The 21,058-nt window shown below is 38.4% G+C and overlaps 1 protein-coding gene across 1 annotated transcript; it reads left to right on the top strand.

The window, feature by feature from the left end:
• Positions 1-5,055: 5,055 nt before the first annotated feature.
• Positions 5,056-19,077, top strand: LOC137028300 (uncharacterized). The gene is made up of 11 exons (XM_067397072.1): positions 5,056-5,142; positions 5,460-5,564; positions 6,078-6,182; positions 6,696-6,800; positions 7,314-7,418; positions 7,932-8,036; positions 11,200-11,262; positions 11,965-13,948; positions 14,059-14,127; positions 14,753-14,881; positions 18,857-19,077. The coding sequence occupies exons 1-11, from the start codon at positions 5,056-5,058 to the stop codon at positions 19,075-19,077; spliced, it is 3,078 nt and encodes a 1,025-aa protein (XP_067253173.1).
• Positions 19,078-21,058: the final 1,981 nt, after the last annotated feature.

The following is a 21,058-nucleotide window of genomic DNA, read 5'->3' as shown; positions in this document are numbered from 1 at the left end:
TTATACAGTGTCTGGATCAGATTGACCAACCCAACTACCGCCCACTCTAATGCTGTCTAATAACAATTATTTTCTTCCAATAGTAAAATGACTTTCCATATGGTAGAAAATAAAAAAAAAATGACTAACAAAAACTGTGATGCAGATTGTTAATGTGAGCCCCTATAGAGATGGTCCTGACCACATCAATAGATATACCAATAGACTGCAGCTGATAGCCCCTGACTCTGTGCCCAGTTTGTGCCAGTCACTAACATACAGTACATTCATATGAAGTCACAGCTGATGAAGGTGCATCAGTTGACATGATCACAATACAAAGACTACAGTGGGGCTTTGTGATGTTTGTCACTAATATTAATGACATATGAAAGCATAATAACCTCTCCCAATAGTTTAAACCATCTGTACTTCTATACTGTTTATATGTACAGTATATCTTCCATTCATAGGCATAGATAAGAGAATTCAGAGCAGAGTTAACATATATAGTCCATATTAGAAATGTTATTGGCAGAAGTAATAACTGTTGTCCTTAAAGACAACATATAGTGTGGAATAGACCAAAACCTTCATCCTTCGCCAAACCATTTATAACATTCACTTGCTGATGCTTTGCATAAAATATCTTTGAATATAATACGGAAAGTCACGGAAAGTAGGGACACAAGTCGGTTCTGGGGCATTTTGAGTTATTCACAGATTCTGAAAGTGTAGTCTCCAAGCTTTCCAACGATGTGTGACACATGGAAATCTGATAATGTTTGGAGAAGTTGTGGCCATTTGAAGGTAGGCAGTCAAGAAAGCTCTATAGGGAGAAAAACGCCTCTAAAGTTGCAGTTCTCACCTGTTCTCACCTGCTGGGAGTGACAATAGGGCTCATTTACATCTCATTTAGATAAACCATACCCCCTGTAAAGCTGCATGGACCGCATACTATTAATAATAAAGGTTAATGTGCATTATAAATGTCAGTAATTTATCTTTTTTGACTTTTATAAAAAGAATGAAAATATGTGACTGAAAAATATGTGGCTGAAATATGTGACTTTTTTTTGTCAAAACTCTATTTGAACTTGTGCATTGTACAGTAGATTGTTGTAAGACACTCCTTTAAAATCTGCCCATCATTTTTAATGTTAATATTTTAATGTTTATGTAAAGAAAAAGTACATATTGATGCTAATTTTATTTGTTATTTGCTGGTTTTCCACATGAAACTTGGTGAATTTACTTTTTGAACAGGATTCTGTGATAACCGTGATCATTTTGGTCACTATAATCATGAAATGAAATTTTCTCACCTGAGAAGCCTGTTAAAGAAGAATAGGCAATCCAGGAACTAACTGGACTAACAGAGGCCAGAGATCGCTAACTATGGCTATTCAAAACACTTTTCAAGACAATAAATACACGATTGAGACGATGAATGCATGCATTGACGGAATTTGTGTCTGAATAGCACTCCCTCCGTGGGCGTGGCCGCATTAGCGGATAATGAGCTGAATCACAGACTTCTGACATGGCTCTTTTTTCATACAGATTACATAAACACAGAATGTTTGTTTTCGATTTGACTTACACGATTTAAAACCTGACATTTCAACATTTTTTCAGACACAAGTATAATTTTTTTATGATTAGTATTCACTAAGTTACAGTTCATTTTCTGAGAACTATCAGATTGGACTTCGTTCAGAGGGAGATGAGAGATCACGCATCATGTTAGTTGTCTTTATTTTACAAAAAGCACAACATTTTGTTTTTACTCTGAGTGTACACAAATAAAAGAAGACATTCTATAGTTTCAATTGATATATTACTTATGTCTCTATGACAAAAAATGATGGAGTATTTTAAGTCTGTTTTGCTGCAATGTGAAAAAAATCCTGCAAAATGCGCCGACGCGTTACCCGACTCCAGAGAGGTAATAGCATTTATATATATATATATATAAAAATGTCTTTGGTCAAATTAAGCTGTAAAATAAATAGTTTATCCCTTTAAATGCACTGGATTTTGAAAGATATCAACAGATAACAGGCAAAAAACTTTAAAAGCTATTTTCTCAGGTTTTCATTTGGTAAAAGAGGGCAGACGACCACAATTCAAATGGTTATATCTTTAAAACGATTCAAGGTATGACTGTTGACTAGGATATCATTTTAAAGCTTATTGTCTCATATTTCTTTGATACCAAAATCTCAGTTTTGAAATTTGGGTGACTGTGACTCATTTTGCTGGATCAGGTCACGGAAACCAGGGACACAAGTCGGCAGCACAAATCTTGAGCAAAATGAGAAAGAAGCATTTTTTTTCAAAATTGGTGATTTTCGTTTTTTTGCAGAATCTGTTAGTTGAGATCACGAAGAAGCCTTTCCTTGTTTGAGATAGCAGTATTGATATATTTAAAAGCGTACATTTTGAGGTTGAAATCGGCTTGTTTTTCAGAGATTCTAGTACGCAGTAGGGGCGTGTCATGTCTGTGTGTATTTCCATACTGGGAAGTGTGGCTACTTATTATGCAGTGCTTTATTATGCAGTGCTCTGGCCGGCCCTAGCTGATATCAAAATTCAATGAAGAACCGTGGCCGTTACACCGAAAATGTTTTGAAGTACTTCTTCGACAAGCCGGATGCTTATGAACAAGCGCTCACTGATTCTGAAGACGATCTGAGCGACGATGAAAGCGGCATAATAAGACATTACACCAAGCTGGAGCTCAAATTATTTTAAAATATTTATTTGAATTAATATTTTATTAGGCACTTTTACAAAGATTTACTAAAATCAGAAAGATTGAACAGAGGTGCTACATTTTTGCTTGAGAGAGAGGGTGTGTGTGTGTGTGTGTGTGTGTGTATGTATGTGTGTGTGTGTGTGTGTGTGTGTGTGTGTGTTCTGGTAATCATCACGTTGTGGGGACAAGAAGCTGTTTACACAGTCACGTCATGGGGACCTCTTGCGTTGTGGGGACCAAAAATCACGTCCCCATAAGGGAAACCCATATAAATGAATAGAGGAGCTATTCTGAAGGTGCTGGGCGGAGTTTCAGCATTGGCCCATAAGTCACGCTTTTGAGGTTGTGTGTGTGTATGTAGGGGGAGCTCAGTTGCGCCCCCAAACATTTCTGACTGGTAATGCACTCACGTCTTCACACACACATTTTCCAATTATGGTTGGGCTCCGCCCACTTCCTGGTCCTCGTTAGGAAGGGTTTCAGCATGGAAATGCGTATTAAATTTACACTTGACTTCACACAAACTCTAATAAACAACAACAACAACAACAAGACTTCACACAAAGAAGATTATATGTAGAAAATGCCAAGGATATAAACTTACGAAGAGGAAAAAGGTGAAACACAAGGTAAGCACATGTATTAAACTAGTTAAATTGGGCTAATTAGCTTAGGTAGCAGGCTAGCTAGTTAACTTAGTGCTAATTAACTGTTGAGGCTAAGTGTGGCTAACGTTATGTGTTTGTACGATATTAGCGATCACATAATCATACAATTTAATGTTAAGGACTTAATTTTAACTGAAATGTCATTTTTAGCGTGACTGATTGCTAATGAAGCGATTTGGTTAATATTAAATTTGTTTCTGTCTAGTTCGCGTTAGTGCCTGAGGGGTGGATTATTTTATGTTTTATATAAAAGAAATGTTATATTTTTGTCAGGGAACATGTTGAAATCGAATTTCGTGGGGAGAGTGTATAGTGTTTCACTCTTAATTTTAATATGAAGAATTACATTATCAGTATTTGTCCATTTAAGTTTGTAGAAAACGTATACAAGCCACAGATCATTACCAAAGTGCTTCACAGAGAAATTAAGTACAATTAAGCAAAAACTAAAATGGTAAGTAGCTTTAAACGAATAAATGATTAAACTTATTTTATTTATATGACAGTAGTTTAAATAAACGGGGTTTTTTTATGGTGAGATCGTCCAAAAGAATAGGTTAAGTTCCAAATCGTTTTTAAATAACTGCTCAAGGCTACCTTGCAATATATAGGAACAGATTTTTGATTTTGTGAGAGATTAGAGTTTAAGTGAAAATAGTGAGTTGATGCCCTTAAGGCTAGCATTGTGCCAGACATTTAATTATCCTTGTTCCAATTTCTTGTCTTGCATTGATACATTGTTATATTGTAATGTAGTGTTACATGAACGTAATAAGTACAGTCTTACATTACAATAACATTCTTCTCTGCTTTTTGAACATACTAGTTTAATTTTGCATGTCTCCCCATTTTCACAGTAATTGTTCACACTTTTTTTTTTTTCAAGTTTGAAATGCCACCACGAATCAGCCCCCTTAAGGATGCCATGCATCATGTTGTTTCGAAGACTGACAAGACATTCAAATTAGACGTGAAGTATATAAATGCAGAGAAAGGTAAGGTGGTGTATGGTGTGATTTATCAGTCAATAATTGCTATCATATGAATGTCCTAACCTTAATCTTATGAGCATGTAATGCAAAATATCTGGGTACATTAATTTGGCTCCTGGTTGCAGCTTATTTAAAATCAGCTAACTATTGATGTATTTTTTTGTGTGTGTAATTGGCATCCTTTATCTGCAAGATGTTTTTTGTTGTTGTTGTTGTGAAAATGTTTTTTCTGTGTTTTGCAGGACGTGGTGTATTTGCAAAGAGTTCCTTTTGCAAAGGTGATTTTGTTGTTGAGTACAGGGGAGATATGATAAATGATGCAGAACTGCAGAGGAGAAGAAAACGTTACCATGCATCCTGTGCTGCGTTTATGTTTGATTTCAAGTGGCGAGGGAAAACATGGTGGTAAGATGTCAAGATGCACAAAAGCTATATACCTTATGCTATACTATAGTAAAAAAGACAGTGATTTGTGGTGGTATATTGTAATATTTGTATTTATCCTTTTCTTATGTTTTCATATTTTTAAGTATTGATGCCTCAAGAGAAGATGGATCTTTCGGGCGGATAGTTAATGATGACCACAAACATCCAAATTGTAAGATGAAGAAAATTGATGTGAATGGAAAGCCACACCTTTGTCTGTTTGCCCTTAATGACATTAAAGAAGGAGAAGAAATTACCTATGATTATGGAGGAGAAGACTACCCATGGAGAACACAAGTACGTTGCAAGGCACACTGTGTACAGAATAGCTCATTGTTGCAAAATGTCAAGCAAGTTGGTGGTTGCTTAATATATTTCTAACAGATTTAAATATTAATCTAATCTAATTTATCCGTATTACTATTTAAATAAAAATTGTAATAGTCATACACAAATAAATGATATCCAAATCTCAGAAAGCTTCAATGCGATTTAAGTAACTTTTTTGCCCCTAAACTTTCTCAAAGTTATGTGTGGCATACAATGGCCATATTGCAACTAATGGGTAAAATGCAATCACAAACAATGATCCATGTTCTAATATCTTGTCATTATGAATGTTGTCTCTTACAGATGAGCAGCATTGCTGTTGATACCAGTACAGGTGATTCTGATCCATCTCTCCGGTCAGAGACTCGGGTGGACGATGAATCTGCTCATATCAGCTCTCCTCAACTGGTGCGTTCATGTTCATCACTAAAGATTCAACTCTGCTGTCTCTCTTTGCCCTATTTAGTGTGTTTAAAGCATATTTTGATGCGTATCAGGCGTAAATTACTACACCAAACAGTTTAATGATATGCGTGCTGTAGCTTAGTGGTAGTGGAGAATTTAGGGCCAGTTTTACTCTCCCCAGGTATTTTTTTCTGGTTTAATAGTGACTTTAAAATGGACACTCACGACGTCCCCACAACACACTTTCAGTCGTGTTTGACTTCAAACTTGTGTGTTGAATTGGATGAAACTGGTCCCCATAAGGAATGATAATGTTGTGTGTGAAAGGTCCTCATGAAGCCTGTTTTATTCCAGATGTGTGTGTGAGAGCACAGACAGAGGTTGACTGGACAGTAGCAAATGTTTTAGGATAAAGTTGATTTCTCTCTCTCTGAAGTCATGTGGTGTCGTCTTCAGATCTCTCTCTTGTGTTTCCATGTTCTAATATCTTGTCATTATGAATGTTGTCTCTTACAGATGAGCAGCATTGCTGTTGATACCAGTACAGGTGATTCTGATCCATCTCTCCGGTCAGAGACTCGGGTGGACGATGAATCTGCTCATATCAGCTCTCCTCAACTGGTGCGTTCATGTTCATCACTAAAGATTCAACTCTGCTGTCTCTCTTTGCCCTATTTAGTGTGTTTAAAGCATATTTTGATGCGTATCAGGCGTAAATTACTACACCAAACAGTTTAATGATATGCGTGCTGTAGCTTAGTGGTAGTGGAGAATTTAGGGCCAGTTTTACTCTCCCCAGGTATTTTTTTCTGGTTTAATAGTGACTTTAAAATGGACACTCACGACGTCCCCACAACACACTTTCAGTCGTGTTTGACTTCAAACTTGTGTGTTGAATTGGATGAAACTGGTCCCCATAAGGAATGATAATGTTGTGTGTGAAAGGTCCTCATGAAGCCTGTTTTATTCCAGATGTGTGTGTGAGAGCACAGACAGAGGTTGACTGGACAGTAGCAAATGTTTTAGGATAAAGTTGATTTCTCTCTCTCTGAAGTCATGTGGTGTCGTCTTCAGATCTCTCTCTTGTGTTTCCATGTTCTAATATCTTGTCATTATGAATGTTGTCTCTTACAGATGAGCAGCATTGCTGTTGATACCAGTACAGGTGATTCTGATCCATCTCTCCGGTCAGAGACTCGGGTGGACGATGAATCTGCTCATATCAGCTCTCCTCAACTGGTGCGTTCATGTTCATCACTAAAGATTCAACTCTGCTGTCTCTCTTTGCCCTATTTAGTGTGTTTAAAGCATATTTTGATGCGTATCAGGCGTAAATTACTACACCAAACAGTTTAATGATATGCGTGCTGTAGCTTAGTGGTAGTGGAGAATTTAGGGCCAGTTTTACTCTCCCCAGGTATTTTTTTCTGGTTTAATATTGACTTTAAAATGGACACTCACGACGTCCCCACAACACACTTTCAGTCGTGTTTGACTTCAAACTTGTGTGTTGAATTGGATGAAACTGGTCCCCATAAGGAATGATAATGTTGTGTGTGAAAGGTCCTCATGAAGCCTGTTTTATTCCAGATGTGTGTGTGAGAGCACAGACAGAGGTTGACTGGACAGTAGCAAATGTTTTAGGATAAAGTTGATTTCTCTCTCTCTGAAGTCATGTGGTGTCGTCTTCAGATCTCTCTCTTGTGTTTCCATGTTCTAATATCTTGTCATTATGAATGTTGTCTCTTACAGATGAGCAGCATTGCTGTTGATACCAGTACAGGTGATTCTGATCCATCTCTCCGGTCAGAGACTCGGGTGGACGATGAATCTGCTCATATCAGCTCTCCTCAACTGGTGCGTTCATGTTCATCACTAAAGATTCAACTCTGCTGTCTCTCTTTGCCCTATTTAGTGTGTTTAAAGCATATTTTGATGCGTATCAGGCGTAAATTACTACACCAAACAGTTTAATGATATGCGTGCTGTAGCTTAGTGGTAGTGGAGAATTTAGGGCCAGTTTTACTCTCCCCAGGTATTTTTTTCTGGTTTAATAGTGACTTTAAAATGGACACTCACGACGTCCCCACAACACACTTTCAGTCGTGTTTGACTTCAAACTTGTGTGTTGAATTGGATGAAACTGGTCCCCATAAGGAATGATAATGTTGTGTGTGAAAGGTCCTCATGAAGCCTGTTTTATTCCAGATGTGTGTGTGAGAGCACAGACAGAGGTTGACTGGACAGTAGCAAATGTTTTAGGATAAAGTTGATTTCTCTCTCTCTGAAGTCATGTGGTGTCGTCTTCAGATCTCTCTCTTGTGTTTCCATGTTCTAATATCTTGTCATTATGAATGTTGTCTCTTACAGATGAGCAGCATTGCTGTTGATACCAGTACAGGTGATTCTGATCCATCTCTCCGGTCAGAGACTCGGGTGGACGATGAATCTGCTCATATCAGCTCTCCTCAACTGGTGCGTTCATGTTCATCACTAAAGATTCAACTCTGCTGTCTCTCTTTGCCCTATTTAGTGTGTTTAAAGCATATTTTGATGCGTATCAGGCGTAAATTACGAAGTAATTGCGCAAAACTGTCCCATGTCTTAAATGCCAAAGTGCAGTGCCCTTAAAGCACACTAAACCCACGCTTCTGAGCCGTATTCGAGGCTAAACGTATCTCATCATGCATTATGGTCAGGAACTCTCATGCCCCGAAATCGTGAGATGTCGAGGAAAACATTCCAGTAAGTTAATCAGATATTGCGTATAATTTGGTAGTAAAACACAGTGTTGCACTTTTATCGGTGCAAATATGGGTAGGGTATGTGTATTTTGAACATTGTCAACTGCTTTTTGTCAGTTAATTTAGAAGCTCCACAATTTTAAAATTGTCTTCTGTTAGTTAGCGTAGCTAACATAGGGTGACCATATTTTGATTACCGAAAACCAGGACACTCGGCCGGCAATATTTAAGTGATACCTCGAAGTTTACTCAAAGATGCCTTATAATTTCAATACATTTAAAATATGCCTCCTCTGTATGGATAGAAAACTGTTATATTACAAAATACTATCTATAACCAAATACACAAATTCAGATTCTCAGAGGTTACTCAACATGTTCTATTATGACAAGTTAATGTCTCTTCTGTATTAGAAAAATAAATAAATAATAAATAACTAAATACCTCTGCTATATTAGCAATCCAAATTTAACTAAAATAGCTCTCACAAACTTACAAAAACTAACAAAAAAATCTGTATCTTTAGTTTTCTTCATCCTCGTTTTCCTCTTCATCCTGTTTTTCTTCCTCATCCTTCTTGTTTGCCCATCTATATTTTGCTGTAGAGCTGATCTTTCCAAGCAGTTTTTTGTTGCTTATCAAATAAGCATGAAAGTTATAAAGAAATTTATATAGGCCTATCAGCTGTTACATCGCAAGGTACAAAGGAAGAGCACAACGAGCTGAACTCATTGTAGACGACAGCTGAAGGTTGCTCTGCTGTTACACAAAGTATCTGTTATTCAGTTACAAACAACTGCACAAATCATGCATACAACTAATGAAAACATATAAACTGTTACCTAGAAGAAAACAACTCTAGTTTAGGCATAAGTCAGCCGCGACTCTGAGAATATAGTTTCCTTTATGGAATAATCCTGTCTTGAGATACAATGTGAACTAATATTCTCAGATGCACGTGCATTTGCGCATGTCTGCGAAACTCATTAATATTAATGTACGCTCCGCCTTCGGAAGCCGAAAATCTCGTAACACCGTTCAATTTAATGGCCCAATGAAAAATGATGAAAACCAGGACATTTTCATCACTTTATAAAAAAATAACCAGGACAGCCAGGACAGTGAAAACAGGACGTTTGGTCACCCTAAGCTAACATAGCACCTGAACAGACATCTAGAAGTTTATTTTAAAATGCAAAGTATTGAAACAAAAAAAAAAAAGCTCTGTAAATTTGCATTTTTTGCAACGCTATGAGTGTGACCCATTGGTAATCAAAAGTTATACACACACTTAAGAAATACTTCAAATACTACAGGTCCTTCTCAAAAAATTAGCATATTGTTATAAAGTTCATTATTTTCCATAATGTAATGATAAAAATTAAACTTTCATATATTTTAGATTCATTGCACACCAACTGAAATATTTCAGATCTTTTATTGTTTTAATACTGATGATTTTGGCATACAGCTCAAAAAATTAGCATATTTCATCCAACCAATAAAAGAAAAGTGTTTTTAATACAAAAAAAGTCAACCTTCAAATAATTATGTTCAGTTATGCACTCAATACTTGGTCGGGAATCCTTTTGCAGAAATGACTGCTTCAATGCGGCGTGGCATGGAGGCAATCAGCCTGTGGCACTGCTGAGGTGTTATGGAGGCCCAGGATGCTTCGATAGCGGCCTTAAGCTCATCCAGAGTGTTGGGTCTTGCGTCTCTCAACTTTCTCTTCACAATATCCCACAGATTCTCTATGGGGTTCAGGTCAGGAGAGTTGGCAGGCCAATTGAGCACAGTAATACCATGGTTAGTAAACCATTTACCAGTGGTTTTGGCACTGTGAGCAGGTGCCAGGTCGTGCTGAAAAACGAAATCTTCATCTCCATAAAGCTTTTCAGCAGATGGAAGCATGAAGTGCTCCAAAATCTCCTGATAGCTAGCTGCATTGACCCTGCCCTTGATAAAACACAGTGGACCAACACCAGCAGCTGACATGGCACCCCAGACCATCACTGACTGTGGGTACTTGACACTGGACTTCAGGCATTTTGGCATTTCCTTCTCCCCAGTCTTCCTCCAGACTCTGGCACCTTGATTTCCGAATGACATGCAAAACTGAGCAACAGTCCAGTGCTGCTTCTCTGTAGCCCAGGTCAGGCGCTTCTGCCGCTGTTTCTGGTTCAAAAGTGGCTTGACCTGGGGAATGCGGCACCTGTAGCCCATTTCCTGCACACGCCTGTGCACGATGGCTCTGGATGTTTCTACTCCAGACTCAGTCCACTGCTTCCGCAGGTCCCCCAAGGTCTGGAATCGGTCCTTCTCCACAATCTTCCTCAGGGTCCGGTCACCTCTTCTCGTTGTGCAGCGTTTTTTGCCACACTTTTTCCTTCCCACAGACTTCCCACTGAGGTGCCTTGATACAGCACTCTGGGAACAGCCTATTCGTTCAGAAATTTCTTTCTGTGTCTTACCCTCTCGCTTGAGGGTGTCAATGATGGCCTTCAGGTCGGCAGTCTTACCCATGATTGCGGTTTTGAGTAATGAACCAGGCTGGGAGTTTTTAAAAGCCTCAGGAATCTTTTGCAGGTGTTTAGAGTTAATTAGTTGATTCAGATGATTAGGTTAATAGCTCTTTTAGAGAACCTTTTCATGATATGCTAATTTTTTGAGATGGGAATTTTGGGTTTTCATGAGCTGTATGCCAAAATCATCAATATTAAAACAATAAAAGACCTGAAATATTTCAGTTGGTGTGCAATGAATCTAAAATATATGAAAGTTTAATTTTTATCATTACATTATGGAAAATAATGAACTTTATCACAATATGCAAATTTTTTGAGAAGGACCTGTATAATAATTAATGTTGATTTATACTTTTTGTTTACAGATTGTGACACAGCTTCAAAATGAAGTTTTTGTACCCAGACTGAGACGGACTAAAAGTATCATAGTAAGTCGCAACGAGACTCAATGGCTATGCTTACATGCACACCTTTTGTTTCAATGGGAATTAATTAATTCTGTTTGATGAATCCGATGGTAGCTTACATGAAAACTAAATAAAGTGATCGGGCTGATGTGCCTGCGAAGCGCAGACGCAATGTACGTGCACAATCGTAAAATAATTATTTCAGGATCGTCAAGGGCCCCTCACATGCCTAATAAGCGAAAGTAAAATGTGCAAAGCGTGTGCAAAATGTAAAAAGTGTTTTCAATGCGATCAAGTGTTTAGATGTCCTCTCGATCAGATTGGAAAAGGAATCCAATCCGATAGAAATTTTATTTGGATCGATTTAAGGTGTTTACATAAAGGCTTTTTAGTCCGATTGAGCCGTTAATTAATAATGGAATTACTAATGGATTTTGGTTGCATGCAAACGTAACAAATTATTTCGTGTTGATCAGGGATTTTGCTTAGAGCTGCCATCAACGTTTATTCTCTATCAATTACTAAGTGAATTGTGTAACATAATGTAATAAAATATATTCTTATGTGAAATCATTGTGATTATAAAATATTAGAGAATCATCAAAAATGGAATATTTGAACAGTTCATTGATTATCACAATAGTTGCCAGTTTATGTCTGTTAATTTACTGATCAATTAATTGCGGCAGTTCTACCCATTTCTAATTTGTTTTTTTTATATAGATGAAAGACACGGATCTTCAAGATTCTGGTGAGCTCTTTGATTCTACACCAGAGAGTTCAGATAATTACGTTCCAAATACCACTTCCGAAAGTGACAGTGATGTTAGCCTTACACTAAACCCAACAAAACGTCAGCTTCTTGATGAACTGAATGTTGATGAATCTGGCTCAGTGAGTTCCCCTGACTGTGACACAACAACCACAGACAAAATGAACAGCCTCACGTCTGAAGCATCTGGAACAGGAGAAGAACCCAGTTCAAGTCAGAACACAATAAATGCCGTAGTTGTTTGTGAATACCAAAAAAGAGATGGCAGTAGAGTGTACAACAAGAGACATTACTGCTTGTATTGCTCTAAACCTTATGCTAAGATGGCAAGGCATCTAGAAAGTTCACATGTAAATAAATCTGATGTGGCTAGAGCTCTAAGCTTTCCAAAGGGTTCAAAGGAGAGAAAACAACAGCTGGATTATATTCGCAACAGAGGAAACTATGCCCACAATGCTGCTGTTATGGAATCAGGAGAGGGGGAACTAGTGCCATTTAAACGGCCACCTAAAAAAGTGCAGGGAGAAGATTTCATGCATTGTGCATACTGTCAAGGACTTTTTACAAGAAAGGTCCTGTGGCGACACATGCGTTCTTGTAGACTTAAACCTCAGGCAGTCCTCCCCAAACCAGGAAAAAACCGTGTTCAGTCCATGTGTACGTACACTGGGCCTGTGCCTTCAAACATGTCCAAACAACTGTGGGGAGTAATCAGTGCTATGAATCCTGACCCAATCACAGATATAATAAAAAATGACACAGTAATTACTGATATTGGGCAGCACTTGTTAAACAAAGGTGGGCTATCAGCCAAGAATAAACAGCATGTGCGAGAGAAGATGCGAGAATTGGGAAGGTTGATTCACAATGCGAGGAGAGTCACCTCCTTAAAAAGAATGGAAGATTGTGTAAATCCAAAGAAGTACATGGAGACTGTCAAAGCTGTCAAGTATACGTGTGGGTATGACAGTGAAACCGACAAATTCAAGATTCCATCGCTTGCAAACAAGCTTGGTAATTCCCTGGTTAAAGTAAGCAAACTCTTAAAAGCCCAGGGCTTAATCTCAAATGACAAACAGCTTGTGAATAATGCCAGTGAGTTTCTTGAAGTCCATGAGAACAAGTGGAACGAGATGATCTCGGCTACAGCATTGAGGAACATCAGTGAAGCAAAGTGGAATCTACCCACTGTCATGCCCTTTACTGAAGATGTTCAAAAAATGCATGCATATCTCAGTGAAGTGCAAGACGAGTGGTTCAAATCACTCTCTGAAAGTCCCTCTACTAAAGCCTGGATGGAGCTGGCGAAGGTATGTCTAGCCCAGATGATTCTCTTTAACCGGCGCAGGGAAGGAGAGGTGGCCAGCATGCCTTTGTCTGCCTTTCTATCAAGAGACACCTCTGATCCGCATGAGGATGTGGACTGGGCACTCTCTGAAGTGGAAAAAAAACTCTGCAGACACTTCACAAGGGTTGTCACCAGGGGAAAGCGTGGTCGACCAGTTCCAATTCTTCTTACACCAAAAATGCTGTGTGCCTTAGAACTCCTTGTTAAGCAGAGAGAGGCTTGTGCGGTTTTAAAAGACAATGCCTATATGTTTGCTAGACCAGAAGCCATGACACATTTTCGAGGGTCAGACTGCCTCCGTGGCTTTGCCAAGGCATGTGGTGCAAAGTGTCCCAAGTCACTGACATCTACCAGACTGCGAAAGCATGCCGCAACCCTTTCAACAGTGCTGAATATGACCGACACCGAGATGGACCAGCTGGCAAACTTTCTTGGACACGACATAAGAATCCATCGTGAGTTCTATCGACTCCCCGAGAAGACCCTGCAACTTGCCAAGATCAGCAAAGTTCTAATGGCTCTTGAGCAAGGAAAATTAGCTGAGTTCCATGGCAAGAACTTGGACGAAATTGGGATAGATCCTGATGGTGTGTTATTTTATTTGACTTTTTAGATTTTCTGTTTACCATGTTTACATATACCATGTGTTTAGGATCCATTATATACTATTGTTAAGCTGCACTTTCAACTTCCACAGAAAAAGTTATTGACTGTGACGAGGAAGATGGGTGCATACAAGAGGAACACTGTTCATCTACCGTCGACGGTTTGTATTACTGTCAAAATACACTACTTCATTTTGCATAGTTTTTATTCAGTTCATACTTTTCTGTCAAGTAACTTGTGAAGACCTGACAGGCAAAAACATTGTTCCAACATTGAAGAAGAAGATTCTTCAGTATGCCAAGCAAAAGTGTTTTTTTTTTTATGAAACTGCTTGTGTATCGAATGCCTCCAAGCTATTCTTCAACATGTTTTACACTAAACATTCATTCTGGATTGATTTTCTTTCTGTGGAGTTTACTACCATAAAACTTGAACGTGTAAATTTGTCGAAAAATGCTGATCCAGTCTTCTCATGTTGGTTGGGTCATGGCACAGAACGAATCATGTCAGATGATTAAGGTTGAAATAATACGGTTAAATACTCAGTTTACATGAGCTTTTGTTTGATTAAATGTCCGTTAGAAAGATGTATGATGTAGATGTAGTTCAATTATTCTTGCAATAATGAACACAATTGCACCTGTATTACACTTTTATGCACTAATTTAAAATCATTAGTGAGACAAATAACACATCAGTTGTGTATTGTCAGCATTCTAGAGTACCTGTATATATCTTTCTGATAATGTTATTATATAAAATAATGTTGATTTTATTTTCCATAGAACCATCAGCAGAGGTGGCACTTTCTCCTACCGAGAGGAATGATATGCCGCCACCACCCAAGAGACGCAAACCACCATCAGATCAAGAGATGCCTTCAAGAGCCAATGCTATGAGGCCTTCTTCCAAAGGTGAACTCTTTACACACTTCTTTTATACAGGTCCTTCTCAAAAAATTAGCATATTGTGATAAAGTTCATTATTTTCCATAATGTAATGATAAAAATTAAACTTTCATATATTTTAGATTCATTGCACACCAACTGAAATATTTCAGGTCTTTTATTGTTTTAATACTGATGATTTTGGCATACAGCTCATGAAAACCCAAAATTCCTATCTCAAAAAATTAGCATATTTCATCCGACCAATAAAAGAAAAGTGTTTTTAATACAAAAAAAGTCAACCTTCAAATAATTATGTTCAGTTATGCACTCAATACTTGGTCGGGAATCCTTTTGCAGAAATGACTGCTTCAACGCGGCGTGGCATGGAGGCAAATCAGCCTGTGGCACTGCTGAGGTGTTATGGAGGCCCAGGATGCTTCGATAGCGGCCTTAAGCTCATCCAGAGTGTTGGGTCTTGCGTCTCTCAACTTTCTCTTCACAATATCTCACAGATTCTCTATGGGGTTCAGGTCAGGAGAGTTGGCAGGCCAATTGAGCACAGTAATACCATGGTCAGTAAACCATTTACCAGTGGTTTTGGCACTGTGAGCAGGTGCCAGGTCGTGCTGAAAAACGAAATCTTCATCTCCATAAAGCTTTTCAGCAGATGGAAGCATGAAGTGCTCCAAAATCTCCTGATAGCTAGCTGCATTGACCCTGCCCTTGATAAAACACAGTGGACCAACACCAGCAGCTCAACATCACTGACTGTGGGTACTTGACACTGGATTTCAGGCATTTTGGCATTTCCTTCTCCCCAGTCTTCCTCCAGACTCTGGCACCTTGATTTCCGAATGACATGCAAAACTGAGCAACAGTCCAGTGCTGCTTCTCTGTAGCCCAGGTCAGGCGCTTCTGCCGCTGTTTCTGGTTCAAAAGTGGCTTGACCTGGGGAATGCGGCACCTGTAGCCCATTTCCTGCACACGCCTGTGCACGGTGGCTCTGGATGTTTCTACTCCAGACTCAGTCCACTGCTTCCGCAGGTCCCCCAAGGTCTGGAATCGGTCCTTCTCCACAATCTTCCTCAGGGTCCGGTCACCTCTTCTCGTTGTGCAGCGTTTTTTGCCACACTTTTTCCTTCCCACAGACTTCCCACTGAGGTGCCTTGATACAGCACTCTGGGAACAGCCTATTCGTTCAGAAATTTCTTTCTGTGTCTTACCCTCTCGCTTGAGGGTGTCAATGATGGCCTTCTGGTCGGCAGTCTTACCCATGATTGCGGTTTTGAGTAATGAACCAGGCTGGGAGTTTTTAAAAGCCTCAGGAATCTTTTGCAGGTGTTTAGAGTTAATTAGTTGATTCAGATGATTAGGTTAATAGCTCGTTTAGAGAACCTTTTCATGATATGCTAATTTGAGATAGGAATTTTGGGTTTTCATGAGCTGTATGCCAAAATCATCAGTATTAAAACAATAAAAGACCTGAAATATTTCAGTTGGTGTGCAATGAATCTAAAATATATGAAAGTTTAATTTTTATCATTACATTATGGAAAATAATGAACTTTTATCACAATATGTTAATTTTTTGAGAAGGACCTGTATGTCTGATTCTTTCTGTAGATGTACTGTCAGTTTACAAATTAAATTAAGAAAGGGCCAAATGTTGCAGTAGCAGCCACATGGGAACATAAACAGATGTAAGGTTGTCAGTCATTAAAAGGTCTGTTCTGTTTTGTCATTTTGTCATTCAAGGCATAAATTTATCATTTTTCAAAGTCTTCAGTACCTTCCTCTGTTAAGCCGAAACTATCAGCTGTCAGCAGGCTGCAGATCTTATGCCCGTTTCATATATGATCCGTATGTTGTACATATTTTTTTTTCAGTACCCATGTTAACAGATTAGAGCAGGGGTTCTCAAACTTTTTTTTAAACCAAGGAACCCTTTTTTAACCCAAAAACTGTCCGCGGAAACCCAACATTCAATGAATTGAAAACATTAAATTGAACTGGAAACGCTGAACTAAATAATTGTATTACTATTAAAAAAAAAAAAAAAAAAATCGAAACAACGGTGGGGGCGGTGCTGCAGTGGGCAAGTGATGTAACCGGTGTTGCGCCGTAACACCGACTATCGCAGCAAGCCTATTCTGACACTGATGCTGCAATGTATATTATGAGAGAATTTTTGACCTTGGATGCATGTAAACCTGTTGTAGACCTGTAAAACTAAATTAGACACTTTGAATAGAGTTGAAAAGCACTTTAACATCCAGATCTCAGATCACTAAATGGTGATTTTATTATTTCCTGTGTCCCTTTTGAGATTTTAACACTTTGCCACAGAACTGTTGCTGCTGGCAACCTTAAATTCTTTTCTACACATGAATTTCAAGATCATAATGTTCAGGAACCCATCTGTAGTTTATAGGGTTACTTGGTTGATGCTAGAATCTACTAGGTGCTTTAAGTGGGACTAGTAGGAACTCTAGCTATTCTAATAATTGAAACATCAATTTAACTAACCCCTGGAGCAGTTTAATGAGATCATTTTAGGCAAAGTGACTGTCAATCAAACAAACAGTGATTTTTACATTCAATGTAATTCTATTTATAGGTAGAGTGCACATAATTTTACTTGCACTGTAGATGCTGACATAAACACTAGGGCTGTCCTCGACTAAAGATGTTTCTAGTCAACTAGTATTCGTTCATTTAAGCCAGGGGTGGGGAACGTTGATCCTGGAGGGCCACTCTCTTTCAGAGTTTAGCTCCAACCCTGAAAAAAAAACTCACCTGCCTGTAACTTTAGTAATCCTGAAGACCTTGATTAGCTTCAGGTGTGTTTGACTAGGGTTGGAGCTGAACTCTGCAGGACACTGGCCCTCCAGGATCAATAGCCACGTTTCCACTGCCAGGCCAAAGGCGGGCGTGCTAGTGCGTGCCAGGGCCGGTCGCGTTTAGACTGTCACTTCCAGGGCTTGATCGTGCCTCTTCGGTGCTTCCTCTGTGCCAAAGGCACGGGTTTTTCGGCCCGCCGAAAACCTTGGTCCAAAGCGGGCCAGCTGGGGCTTGAGGCTTTTTTGCACATAATGTATAGCACAAACATACCCTTATGAAAATTAACCATGGTTTTATTGTAATAAAACCATGTGTCTGGTGTATTGATTACCATTTGTATAACCACACAAATACCATATAGTTAAACTGGATTTAAAGCAAGATAATGGTTAATTTGTGGTTACCATTGAATAACCATTGAACGTTTTATTTAATGTAAAACCATGGTTAATTTATGTAATGGTAGATTGTATGTATGTTTTTTTGAAGGACAGCATTGGGCAGGATGTAGAATAATGTGTTTTGTCAATAAAATAAAAAGGGATTTTTATCCAATTAATCAAATTATCGGCCAACTAATTGATTATCAAAATAATTGTTAGTTGAAGCCCTAATTATTTTACAAAAGCACATTTTATTGTTTGCAGAAGTAAAAGTAGACCCTTTACAGTTTGCATTACTCTTATCTGTATGACTAAAATGACGGAGTATTTGAAGTTAAATGCAGTGATCGCGCCGGCGCCTGTATGTCATGCAGTAAAGTACTCTCTCCGCACAAACACAGATATGAGCCTAATAATAGTGCACATTTATCCAGGTTAACATTAGACTTGTAAAGATGCTACTGCTTACATGTTTCAAGCGATAACCCATATTTTAGGTTGATGAATGATAGGCGAATGTTTGGATTTCCTGCCGTTAACGATCTGTCCGTCACAGCCTGTGTGATTTCGCCGCTTCCTTTGGAGGTTTTTTTCCCCTTGCGACTAACCGACTAATACAATTTTGGTCAACCAAACCTCTTCTAGTCAACTAACGGTTAGACCACTATTAGGTGGCAGCCCTACTAAAAACTACTGATAATAGGATTCAGAACTTCAAATTGGAATTCCAGCACACACTCATTTATCATTTTAATTATTTTCTGTCCACTTTTAGGTAAAACTACACAGAAGATTCCCTGGCAGCAGACTGAGGTGCAGGCAGTGGAAAGGCACATGAAGCGTTTTATCACATCACTCACTGTTCCAGCAAAGAGCGACTGTGACAAATGTCTTAAAGCTGAACCAGAAGCGCTGAAGAACCGCAATTGGAAGACCGTAAAGTTTTACATTTATAATCGTATTACAGCTTACAAAAAGAAATTGCAGTGCAAATAATAATGTGAAGAAACGACTCGCTGGCATGGCAGGTTTTGTTTAAAGATGTTAAAAATATAGCAACAGTTGTTGGCTATAGAACAACTTTATTGTTAAACTAATGATTTTCTACTTGTGGCCTTCAATGCTGTCATCATAAAACATACTGCAAACAACACTCAAATAGAGTGTATGTTTTATGATGACCATGATGAAGGCCACAAGCAGAAAAGCATTGGTCTAACAAAGTTAAGTTGTTGTTTGTTAAAATTCACATGTCTGTGAAAGGAAGCATGTGTGGAAGTTAAAGTTAAGATATATATATAAATATGTTTATAAGATTTTATTTTTTTTATACTTTTAATAACAGGACATTTTGAGGTTTAACTTCATTTGAGTTCTTTTGGGGGGGGGGGGGGAGTCTGGACTCAATAAAAGTTGAATTCAGCAATTGTAATGTGAATTAATGTCTTCAAGTTCAATTAGTAGTAGATTTATCATAGTGGTAAGTATCAGGTGAATGAGTAGTAGATGACGCTGTGGTTGAATACTATGTAAAGAAAATTACAATTGTAGAAATAATAGTTTGAAGTGGAAAGGTTTAAATGTTTGACTTCTGGGTTAAAAATATCCAGATAATAATAATCTACTCGTATCACTACTCATACAGCCCTTTGTATGTGAAAGGGGAACCTTTTCTCTGCAACATCAATCATACTGATATCCCAATCAAACATAAAATCAATCGATCCAACCAAAAATTCTGCATACTGAGATGATTACAATCAAAACCCTCAGGCCTGGTTTCATAGACAGGGTTTAGATCAAGCCAGGTTAGACCTTAGTTCAATAAAGACATTTAAGTTGCTTTTATAAATATGCCTTAGGATGCATAACAGTACTGTTTTTTTTGTTTTTGTTTTTCCCTGAGACAAAACAATGACACTGGCATATGTTAAGATATGCTTTCAGACAGTTAAAACAGCTCAAACATGCATTCAAGAGTGAAGCTTTGCATCTCTAGCACCATTTGCAGGCTTCACAACATCTCCACATTAAGAAATTTTCAACATTTAAACTTTTGTACTACTACTGTATATTTTAATTCTACTTGGTTGTAGATTAAACCCATTTTTAAAGGCAAATGGACAAATGCCATATAAAGATTTACTTCAAATAAATGCCTATTAATTGTAATTATTATAATATACTAATTATTATTCTTGCTAGGTCCCCACAAATCAAATGGGAAGTTGTGTGAATTATGCAAATGAGGTCCCCACAAATCAAATGGGTAGTTGTGTGAATTATGCAAATGAGGTCCCCACAAATCAAATGGGAAGTTGTGTGAATTATGCAAATAAAATGCAAATTAGGTCCCTATAAGACATGTTAATTCGATTTTTCGTAAGTCCCCATAACACATGGTAAAACCATTACATCATCAATTCAGACATCTGAAGGCGTGTATAAGTTAACAAAGCTATGGTAAGTATCCCTGATTTTTTTCATGCCTCTAGTATCTTTAGAAAGGGTGGTCCCCACAAGTGATGATCATAAAGTTGGTCCCCATCCAACATGGAAACCAGTATGTGTGTGTGTGTGTGTGAGTGAGAGAGAGAGAGAGAGAGAGAGAGAGAGAGAGAGAGAGAGAGAGAAAAAGTGAGAGAGGCAGAGAGACAAGCAAAGAGAGAATAAATAATGTTAGCCTATGCAATCATATCTTTGTGTAGGCTAGTTGACAATAACAGTGTAAAGGGGCTCGCACACCGGACGCGAAGCTCAGCGCCACGACACGTCTTAAAACTCTAACGCATTGTTTTCTATTGTTTTCTGGGTGCCGCGGACAGGCGCCAAATGTCGCCGCAGGTGTGCGTACACTCACAGAAAACAATGCGTTCAAATTTTAAAGACGCGGCGCGGTACTGAGCTGAGCGTCCTGTGTGCGAGCCCCTTAACAAATTCATAACGATCAAATTCATACCAGCGCGCTAGTCTGACA

Source organism: Chanodichthys erythropterus, chromosome 10 (genome assembly GCF_024489055.1).
Source record: "Chanodichthys erythropterus isolate Z2021 chromosome 10, ASM2448905v1, whole genome shotgun sequence".
Lineage (NCBI taxonomy): Eukaryota > Metazoa > Chordata > Actinopteri > Cypriniformes > Xenocyprididae > Chanodichthys > Chanodichthys erythropterus.
This window is presented reverse-complemented; position numbering and strand designations above follow the sequence as displayed.

What these genes read in the sequence shown, in the direction of transcription:
- LOC137028300 (XM_067397072.1), top strand. Translation starts at nt 5,056, where the DNA reads ATGACATTAAAGAAGGAGAAGAAATTACCTATGATTATGGAGGAGAAG. An exon ending in AGTACGTTGCAAGGCACACT is followed by an intron (nt 5,143 to 5,459) that starts GTGTACAGAATA and finishes TGTCTCTTACAG; the next exon opens with ATGAGCAGCATTGCTGTTGA. An exon ending in ATATCAGCTCTCCTCAACTG is followed by an intron (nt 5,565 to 6,077) that starts GTGCGTTCATGT and finishes TGTCTCTTACAG; the next exon opens with ATGAGCAGCATTGCTGTTGA.